Source organism: Phascolarctos cinereus, unplaced genomic scaffold (genome assembly GCF_003287225.1).
Source record: "Phascolarctos cinereus isolate Bilbo 61053 unplaced genomic scaffold, phaCin_HiC Scaffold_2;HRSCAF=192, whole genome shotgun sequence".
Lineage (NCBI taxonomy): Eukaryota > Metazoa > Chordata > Mammalia > Diprotodontia > Phascolarctidae > Phascolarctos > Phascolarctos cinereus.
Genome location: NW_027555625.1, coordinates 247,756,958 through 247,767,860, shown reverse-complemented (window position 1 = coordinate 247,767,860; position 10,903 = coordinate 247,756,958). Strand labels below are relative to the sequence as shown.

At 44.9% G+C, this 10,903-nt stretch overlaps 1 protein-coding gene across 1 annotated transcript in view; it reads left to right on the top strand.

Annotated features, from left to right (window-relative positions):
• Nucleotides 1–409: 409 nt before the first annotated feature.
• Nucleotides 410–10,903, top strand: part of LAMA5 (laminin subunit alpha 5) — a 124,018-nt gene continuing 113,524 nt past the window's right edge. The window contains 1 exon segment of the mRNA XM_078149889.1: nt 410–896. Coding sequence (XP_078006015.1) covers nt 561–896 — 336 coding nt within the window. The 5' untranslated portion in view covers nt 410–560.

Genomic DNA, 10,903 nt, shown 5'->3' with positions numbered 1-10,903 from the left:
AGTCTCCTCCCCCTTTCCCTTTCTCTCCCCTCCCCTCCTCCCCTCAGCAGGTGCCCCGACTCGTTTCGGGGCAGGAAGAGTTAAAGGCAACTCTGTCCAGTGTCCAGCCCCGTCCCCTCCCCCTTCCCCATCGGGACAGCCATTCTAGGGGCTGGGCCGCTTGTGGACGCCAAGCCGAGCCGAGCCGGGCCGGGCCGAGCCGGGCCAGGCAGGGCTGGGCCGGGCTGGGTTAGGCAGGGTTGGGCAGGGCCCGAGAGGGGAGAGGAGAAGAGGGGCGGGAGGGGGGCGGGGGCAATTTGAAGTCTCCTCCCCGGATTAAGTGGCCCTGCCCGCCCTCTTGGCCCCCGGCTAGGGCTAGAGAGCTTTGGGAGAAAGCGTCAGGAGGGAGCGCGGGGTAGGGAGAAAAGTTGGGCTCCCGCACTTACCGTATTTATTCATTTATTACTTGGACGCTCAGCGCTCGCAATGTGCGCTGCGGCTCCCCTCTGAATCGGGAACCCCTTCTCCTACTTCTCCATTTCGCTCGAGTCCCAGCGCCTGCCGCCCGCTCTCCTGAGAAGATGGCGAGGTGGGGAGCTGGGCACCGCCGGGGGGACGCGTCTCTCGGCGCGCTGTCCCTTCTGTTGCTGCTGCTGCTGCTGCTTCTCTGTGGGGGGGCTGTGGCGCCCGAGGCCGGTGGCGAAGGTGGAGGCAGCTGGAGTGGTGGGAACAGTGGCGGCTTCAGCCTACACCCACCCTACTTCAACCTGGCCGAGGGCACCCGTATCTCGGCTTCTGCGACTTGCGGCGAGGAGGCGCCGGTCGGAGCGCGAGGCCCCCCGCGGCCCACCGAGGACCTTTACTGCAAGCTAGTGGGGGGGCCAGTGGCTGGCGGCGACCCCAACCAGACCATCCAGGTAGGGTGAGATCAGGCCGAGTGGGGTAGTGCTGAGGGGTTTGCTCTGTTCGGGCTAGTGAAACTGGGGAACTCGGACTCCTGGGTCCTTCCAAGCATTGCCGGCTACCTGTTTTCCTCAGCGGAGGATGGGGGCAGCGGGGGTGTGTGCCATATCTCTCATTCCGGGTATTGCGCTTTCGCCCCCAACTTGGGGGTCGAGGTTGTACTGATTGTGTGTAGGCGAGTGGGCGGGAGTTGAGAGAGATCTGAGATTTGTTCTTTCCAAGAGCCTCGCGGGCACGTTTAGTGCTCTAGAGCGGAAAGTGATTCTCCTGCGCTGCAGGCAGAGGGGGAGTCGAGTAGCTAGTCGAGTTCTTCACCTCTCTAGCTATTAGGTTCATTAGCATTTTTTTTGCTGGAGGAGGAAAGAAAGGAGGTGGAAAGGGTTAATTGACGGGTGAAATCCTGGACTTGGTGGAGGGACCTGTTGGAGAGATTCTTGGGCGGCTGATGTTGGGAGCAGATTAAAAGGCCCCAGAGTTACTTTGTATTTACCCTTTCGAAATCTTTGAGGTTTCGGAGAGGGCTGCTGCTCCTGATGACGCTGAATCCTGTGGAAGGAGGGTGCGGTGGTAGAATCCTTTTAAGTCGAAGGGGGCTGAGCCCAGGGAAACTCAGAAACCACTTGACTTTCAACCTCGAGCTGGAATCTTGGAGACTGCTCCAAATCCAGAAGCATCAAGTGGAGCAGTTATCTCTCTAAAGTTAAAAGGTGCTAACGTTTCCACAGAGATTAGGTAAAACTTAAGATCTTCTCCTATAAGACGTCAGAATGAGAACTTTTGGAATCTTCTCTAATTTCTTCCAACAAAGGAACACTCTTCATCCCTCCAAAATTTTTTTGGCCCCGGTAGAGTCAGGGGCATGGACCATAGGACCTGAGGGGCCTTAAAACCCTGGTCTTTCTTAGTACTGGGCAGAGGCTGAGGCTGAGGCTTCCTAGTTCCATCCAAGTCCCAGGAGAGTTAGAATCTGGCCTGGAATCTTTGGTTTTTCCCGGCATGAAGGAGTGTAGGGGACTCTGGGAGCAGGGCCTATTCTATGACACTAAGATCCCTTCCCCCGGACTGTTTGGCCAGGGGTTGTCCTGAAGTCCCCACTTCTTCTCACACCCTCTCTCTTCCCCCACCATCCTGCTTTGGAGTAGTAAATGAAACGGAAAAATAAGAACTTACCATCCTACTATCCCCTCCCCATCCCGTCTCTTCGGGAGGGGTGGTTTGGGAGTAGTGAGATGGCCCTAGATATCCCATCAGAGAAGGGATAGTGCAAGCATTTAGCCTCTTCAAAAGGCCTGGCTCAGGGGAGTTGGGTAGAGAGCTGGGTTAGGGGAAAAGACCCAACTCCTTTACTTTTCAGGATATTCAATCTCTCACCTCTGTGCCTATGCAAAATGCCCCCCTTTATGCCTTGGTCCTCTTGGAATGCTTACCTCCTTTCAGAGCACAGCTCAGGTGCTACCACTTTCCTGAGCATTTTTCATTCCCCCTGTTATTTGTGCTCTAAACTTCTATTTCCTCTAAACTTCTCAGAAATACTTTGCTTTTTTACTTTTGATTCATCTGCCTATCTCTTTTGGATTCATCTGCCTATCTCCTCGGCATCCAGCAGAGGTAGGCTTTTTAACCTTAGGCACTGCTTCCTTTTTATCTCTTTACCCCCATTGTCTAACAACTGTGACTGTTGAATGGAATAGGGAGTGGTTAGTTGATAGAGCCACAGACTTGGAGGCAGGATAACCTGGGTTTGACTCCTACCTCTGACACTTACTGCATGGCCTGGACAAGCCACTTAGCCTCTTTGAACCTCAGTTTCCTCATCCATGAAATGAGAATCTTAGACTAGATGACATCTAAGGTGCCTTTGAACTTTACATCCATAATCCTGTGAATTTGTTTCCGTATGCACCTCAGTGTGATAGAATAAGCATAGTGTTGGATTTAAAGTCACAGGACCTGAGTTCAAATCCCACTTCTGCCACTTACTTCCTTAGCTTGAGCAAGTTATTCACCCTCTCTAGGCCTCAGTTTCCTCATCTATAAAATGAGGGAGTTGGACCAAATGACCTCTGATGTCTTTTCTAGCTCTAAATCCATGATTCTGTAATGTATCATTACAAACTGCAGGACTGAGTCGCTCAAAGATGTGCCTTCCCAGCTTCTACCCTTCTGTTCTTGGAGCTGGAAGGGATGTCAGGAGTCATCTTGTTCAACAGCTTTTTTTTTTTAAACAGGTGAGAAAAGTGAGGCCCATAGAGGTTGTGTCTCTACCAGCTAGTCATTTCCCTCGCTATTCTTCCCTTTGGCTTAGGAGAATGTATTTGATTTTTAAAGTCCTTATCCTCTCCTAAATATATCATATGGTATTTATCTCCATTAATAATACTGCAATTTGAGATTATTGGAAACTGATCAGTACAAACATTCTGCCATTCAACAATATTTAAGTACTTATTAAGCTAAGTGCTAAGGATCCAAACAATAAAATGAGAGATACTTCTCTCAAGGAGTTTACATTCTATGTTCAGTGGCATGTACACAGTTAATAGTTGTACTGTGAGAGACTAACAAACCCTGTGATAGGATACTGTGGGAGAGATGAAGAGGTGTCCACAGAATATTTCATCTCCTCAGCTTTTCTCTTATTCTTGGGAGAAGTTCCTGGGTTCCTGCCCTTAGGGAGAGTAGATAGAGCCTGGTGAAACTATTCAATATTTAACACTTAAGTAGGGTTAGAAGGAGTTCTGAGAAGAGCAACCCCCTTTAGGCTGGAATGGTCAGGGGATATAGGCTTCATGGGACAATTGTGGTATCATTGATTTAGATTAGAAGACACCTTATAGATACTGTAGTTCAGTCTCTTTATAGATGAGAAAACTGAAGCCCAGAGAGGAAAAGTGATTTTGTCTAAAGTCCTACAGTAGCACATGGCAAAACTGTGACTGGAGCCAGATCCTCTGACTCCAATATCCATAGTTTTCCCTAATATAATAATCAATCTCAACTCTAGAAGAATCTGTAATCTCAGCTTTAGGGACTCTAAGGCTGGTGGATGAGAAGGGAACATAAGTGAGGTCAAGCTTTTCTTTTCGAACAAAGAGGAGTCAGCTGTATGAAATTTTTTTCTTTCACTTTTTCTTATCTTTTACTTTAAAAAGGATTTTTTATTTTGATTTTTACATCACTTATTTCTAGATACCTGACCCCTCAGCTGTACTTGAAGAGAAACAATTAAGTGAAAATAACTCCTAGTCCCCTCATCTGACAATGTCTACAACATTCTGCCCCTGTAGGTCCCTGCTTTTATCGGAGGAGGAAACTAGATTTCATTATAACTTGTCCAGGACCAAGATTTTATTATTACAATTACTATACTAATATGGATTCCTTTTACTCTTTTCTTTTTTCATTCATATCATTGTAGTCACTGTGTGTATTGTTCTGGTTCTGCTTATTTCATTCTGCATTAATTTGTACAAATCCTTCTTTCTTTGAATGCTTCCCATTTATCCTTCCTTGGCTGTCGTTCATTCTTAAAGAGAACCGAAATGACATCACTACATTGGGGTGAAGGTGCATTGTTAACGACTGTGGCTGATCAGACTAATATGAGCTCAGAAAGTTTTACCTCAAGTCAGACACAAATCGTCCATATGAACATTTGGAGTGGAGATATCTCTAAATTTGCATATCTCATGTTTCTTTTGAGCTACTTGCAATTATGCTTTGCTTACAGAGCAAATCAATAATATTCTATTAATCTGCAAATGCTGTCTTTCATGGTTATGATTATGCTCAACATTGTGTGATATAGACATTCAGGGATATCAGATTCAGAGCAGAGAGACAGCAGAAGCAGCACAGTCTAGCAGAAAGAACACTGTCTCTGGAGACAGAGGACCTGGGTTCAAATCCTGTCTCTCTTACCTATGTGACCTTGGGCAAATTACATAATCTCTCTAATTCTGTTTCCTCATAAATAAAATGAGATATTTGGCCTAAATGGTCTCTTAAGATGTCTTCCAGCTCTAAATCTGTGATCTAATGGTCACCCTGAAGCAGGTTTTCCTGGAGGCAGTAGGCATTGAAATATGGATAGAATTAACAAGGCAGAACCATGTGAGCGAAGACTTGGAGTTAGTTCAAGCATTCCCCAATTTACAGGCTTTGTTTCCAGTTCTTTGCTGCCTCAAAAAGTGCTTCTATAAATATTTTGATTATCTATTAGACTTTTCTGTCATTAACCTCCTTAGGGCCATGTGCCCAATAAGGGGATTTCTGGATCAAAATGTATGTACAATTTAGTGCCTTTTTGTTTGTTTGTCTGTTTTTTGGTGAGGCAATTGGGGTCAAGTGACTTGCCCTGGGTCACACAGCTAGTAAGTGTCAAGTGTCTGAGCTCAGATTTGAACTCAGCTCCTTCTGACTCCAAGGCTGGAGCTTTATCCACTGCTCCATCTAGCTGCCCCAATTTAGTGACTTTTTAAAAAGTAGAATTCCAAATGGTTTTCAGAATGATTGGACTGATTCACATCTCCACTAACAGTTCAGCCATGTGCCTGTCTTTCCATAACTCCCCTTAGTATTTACTGTTTCATTTGTTATCTTTACCACCTTGCTGGGTGTGAAGAGAAACCTTGTTTGTTTTTATTTGAATTTCTCTACCTTAGGTCCATGATAATTTGCAGTTCTTTTGAAAATATTCAGATCCTTTGGTCCCTTGTCTATTGGGGAATGATCTTCTATATTTCTGTCATTTCCTTCTATATGTTGGATTTGAGTCTTTTATCAGTGATAATCAATCAGTTCAATGTAAAAGTAACAGCATTCTTTTCCTGTTTCACCTGCTGAGAACTCTAGGCTTCCTAGGATTTAGTTACCTTCTGTTAAATTTCTCTTTCAGTATGTGGGAGGGAGTCAAAGGATCATTTGTTTTATTGCCCCTATTTTACAGATGAGGAAACTGAGGCTCAGAGAGGATGCCAGTTTCCCAGAGTCACAAAGGGGGCTGGAATAAAGGTTATTGAAAGGCCATTGGTGTGATTCTAATTTCAGTGATCTTCCTCTTCTCCCATGTTCTTCTGTTCCTCCAGCCAGTCCTTTTCTTCCTTCCTCCCACCTCCAAATCATGGTTCCACCAAAAAACATCATTCCTTAGACTTGGGAATTCCTCCTATAAGAGGAGGAAGCTTAGAGGTTAAAAAAAAAAACTCTTAGAGATGAGAGATTGATGGGAATCCATGTACATGGGTCAAATGGGATTCTCTCTTTGCTCTGGGATAGCCAATGAATCCAGATATTTGGCTTTGTATCAGAATCTGCCATGGTCATCCTATCTCCTTAGTATGAATGAAATGGAAACAGTGGACCACCCTTTTCCTAAGATTGGATGGGGCACATTTAAAAGTTGGAGTAAATTCTTTATTCTCCGAAGTAAAGAGAAATATAAGCTCATTTTGTTTAGAGATAGATGGGTCTCGAGATGCCACTGTCTAACCCCTATTATTATCAGAAAGCATTTATTAAGTGCTTATTATACACTGTTCTGAACACCCCAGACAGGTGAAATAAGTGCTTTGCCCAAAGTTACTCAGGCAATTAACTGAGGTTCAGACCTAGCTTTTCTGTCTCCAAATGCAGAGAGCCCAAAGCACAGTATAAGCTAAATATCCTTCATGTTTGACATTGAGATAACATATCCTATGATCCTTTTCATACTTCTGTTTTGGCTCAAGCTGATATTGAAATGAGAGGGGTATATTTTTTGTGGTTGTTGTTGTTCCCTTAGGTCACGTTGACTAGGGTCAGGAAAGTGACCCAGATGCACACCCTACTGTGGTAAGGGAAAGCCAGCTTTGGGTTAAATAGATGTCTCAGATAAGTCACACATGGATAACTAAGTGTTGACACTTTGAGCTTCATCTTGAGCTCCCCATAGGTCTAAGTTAATGGAACATAGGATTGTATATTTAGAGCTAGAAGGGACCTTAGAGATCATTGAATCAACCCATTCATATTACAGATGAGGAAACTGAGGCCTAAAGAAATTAGCAGTAAGTCAACAAGCATATATTAAATGCTTACCATGTGCCAGGCACTGTGCTAAGTCCAAGAGATTCAAAGAAAGGCAAAAACATGTTTTCTTTTTTCCTCAAGAAGCTCACATTCTAATGAGGAGACATGTAGAATACGGGATCTCCAAAATATGGACAGTGTAAATGGAAAGTGATCTCAGAGAAAAGGCCCTGCTAAGAGGACTGAAAGCCTCCAGCAGAAGGTTGGATATGAACTGAGTGGTGAAGACAGAAAAGCCTGGAGGCAGGATCATAGAGTACTGAATGGGAATAAAGTTATAAGACAACTAGATAGGTAAGAAGATCCCAAGTAGTGAAAGGTTTTAAATGCCAAACTGTGATTTGCCCAAGTGTATACAATGTGTAAGTGTTTGGGAGCCCAGATCTTCCTAACTCCCAAGTTTAGTATACCACCTACTGCACCAGGTAGGGCAGAGTGGTTTCTGAGGGGTGCTGTGCCTAGCCATTCTCATTCAACCCTTGGGTCATTCCTCTGTGATGTGTGTTGTGAGAGAGTCAGAGAACATGGACCCTGTCCTTAAGCAGGTTGAAATAATTCACAGGTATGAAACAGTTAAGCATGCTGCTTTCCCTGTTCTAATGACACCCAAGAATTTATGGTACAGATAATCAGGGATGTAGGAGTTCAGAGAAAGATGCCACTGTGGGTTGGAGTAGTCAAGGAAGGCTTCTCAGAATAGGTAGACTTGAAGGATAAATAGGGTTAGGATAGAGAGAAGACAGGCAGGAAGGAGCTAATAAAAGAAAGATTTAGAATCAAGAATGAACCTAATTACTTGGAATGGGGAGGGAGGTGATGAGAAGCTTGACCTGGCCTGGCCAGATCTCAGAGAGAGGGGAATCAGTAGTGGCAGATGCAGAGTCTAAGGTCTTGAATGCAAGGTTTCCTTTTTTCCTATGGGAAGCAGGTTTAGCTGCAGAGGGGCTAGGGAGGAATGTCAAGATTTCAGAAGTGGGTGAAGTCAGATGCTGAGTGAGCTCTGGGAGCCCTTTGCACCAAGACGATGAATCACCAAGGGGAAGTCCTTATCTTTGACTGTTGCTTCCTTACAGCAGCCCTGGAGCTGGCAGAGCTAAAGGCTTCAGTTCTGAGATGTTCCTGGCGTAATGGCCCTTGGGGAATGTGCAGGGGCTGGAAGGGGAGGAGGGAGGCAGCTGAGAATGGTGGGAAGGAGTCTGAGGGTGGGGAGGGGGGTGCAGCAGGAAGAGGTCAGACTATCTTTATCATAAAGGTCTGAAATTAGTGGAACTTACTGGACATCTCCCCAAATTTTCCCCAACATCCATTTACTGGAGGGGAGGAGAAGGGGGAGGATTCTTTTGTCCCTAGTCTTCATTTGATCCTCACAGTACTCCATGCAGTAAGCAGAATAGGGATTATTCCTATTTTATACATGGGGAAAATCCAATACAAAGAGGTAAAGGGCCTCATGAAGCCAGCCAGCAGAACTAGAACCCAAATCTCCTGACTCCCATTCCAGTGTTCTTTCTTCTAGATTCCAGCCGGAAATGGGCATTTGTCACGCCAGATGAGACTTTTTGAACTCCAGCCTTTTGCTGTGGCCAGCTGTGGCAAAAGTCATTCCATTTGGCCATCATGCTATGTCTTCTGAGTTCCCCCCTACATTGGTGGTGGCCCATGAATACCCCCAACCTTACCCATCCTTTAAGGCAAACCTTAAGTTAATCCCACTATTAATCTTGCTTGACTATTGAAGTATCTAGTGATATCTCTCTTATCTGCCTGTTGCCTGATAATGTCACACAGTTGGTTTACATGTATGAATTCTGTCTACTCAGGTAGATAGGAGATATTTTATTTTCTTTATTTCTCCTAACTGCCAGGAAGTCAGTAAAGTTTGAATGATTAATGGGCAATACCTTGGACAATGAGGAGACTACATTTTCTTTCAGTCACCTTTAACACAGTGTGGCAGCAATGGCTGGGGGTGGGATAGGGAAGGAAGATAGAAGGGATCTTTGCAACATGATCTGGAACTTCTAAGTGCCTGATCTACATGGTTTGTTTGATCTGAATTTCCAGTCCTGCTGGCTCTGGTTTCCTCTAAGTATCTGCCTCCCCTTTTCAGGGGGCTGGTTTCTGTAGAGAGGGGAGGGGAGAAATTTGGGCATTTTTTCCTTTCTGTGGCCTCTGTTGCCTAAGCCAAGAGGCAGACACAAGAACCAGGGTAGCAACTGCCCTGGGGCTGGAATATACCTGTTATAGACCATTTTCTTTCTCTTTGTCAAGTTGCTGAAAAGGACATTTAATTTGCATCTTTTGTGGGCCTAGACCAAGCCTAGGTTCCTCTAGAGGGTCCTGGCTCCCTGGTCCTACTCTCTCAGAGTCCTAACTCGTAAGCCAATACTTTGTACACATACCTGTACCCTTCTCCCTGGGCTTCTGGGAGGTGCTGCTTGGTTATCCCTTTTCAGGGAGGACTTAAGTTCCTGGGACATGTAACCCTGAAAATGTGGAGGGCAGATGATGTTTTTACAGGAAATCCACACATCTGGAGGGCCAGCTAGGCTCCTCTACTGTGAGGGCTAAGTTGTGGACCAATCACACACTGTCCTGTTTTGTTCTCTCACAGCTTCATGAGGATGGGCCTTTCCTTTTCCAGCTAAATCAGGGGTTCTTAACCTGTAGTCCACTTGGATAGGAAAAAAAAATTGCATCTTTATTTTCACCAACTTCTAACTAAAATTTAGCATTTCCTTCAATTATGAATGGAGGCAAAAAATATTCTGAGAATGAGTCTATAGGCTTCATCAGAATGCTAACAAGGTACATGATGCAAGAAAGATGAGAAATCCCTGAACTAGACTGCCAGCCAACAAGCAGTTATTAAATGCCCACTCTGTGCCAAGCATTGTGCTAAATGCTAGGGATACAAAGAAAGGCAAAAATACTGCCCCTGCCTTCAAGGAGCTCTGAACTCCCTGAGGGAAGAGCCATTTCTTCAGTGAACCTTCATTTTCTCTTCTGTAAAATGAACCAAAAGAACTCTTTTGCCCAGAGGTGGATATAAATATATCCTTCCTTGTTCTCCTACCAGAAAGTCTTCCCTTGTAACAAAGATTTTTTTAAAAAAAGGTCATTAAAAGTAAAATGTAGGTAGCACTTCTGGCAGCATAAACAAATTCCACACCTATGATCTCTCCCACCTCAAAAGAAGAGAGGTGACTTTTCTCATGTCTTTTCCAGGGGGCCAAGCTTGTTAATTGCAATAACATAATGTTCAGTCTCTAGGACTCTTAGGGTCCTTTTCTGCATTAAGTTTCTTCTCTTGTAAGGCCCCTTCCAGCTCTGACAGCTTCATTAGTTTTCCTTTTGTCTTTCCTCCCGTTCTTTTCTAAGGGTTAATCCCACAGTAGGTACTTAGTGAGTTCTGACCAGTTTGTTGATTAGCTTGTAGTTGAAGTCCCCCAAGAGCTGCTTTTCTCTAACCTTTCTGGCTGAGGCCAAGTCATTGGTGGTCTCTTCAAACCCCCACCCCTCTGCTCAGTAAATGTTTGGTATTCCATGAGACTCTGAATGGTGGATATTCTCCCCTGGCTGGGCCCCATACATGTTGTAGATTTTTGCCAGATAAGGGGGAGATTATCAGCCACAATCGCAGTTCAGGGGTGGCTGGTGCAGGGAAAATGAGAGACTTTCCTTTGGCCTCTTCCAGGAGTTTTTTGTTTGTTTGTTTGTTTGAGTTTGTAACATCTTAATTCTAGTTTCTCTGGAAACCATAATCCTCATTCCCTTTGCTTTAGGAGAGAGCTCTATTGCCCCCAGACAAAGGGGTGGCTGTGCTCAGCATGAAAGTTTGAAAGGCAGATTGAAGATTAGGTAGTTGATAGGTATTAATACTAGTTTTATC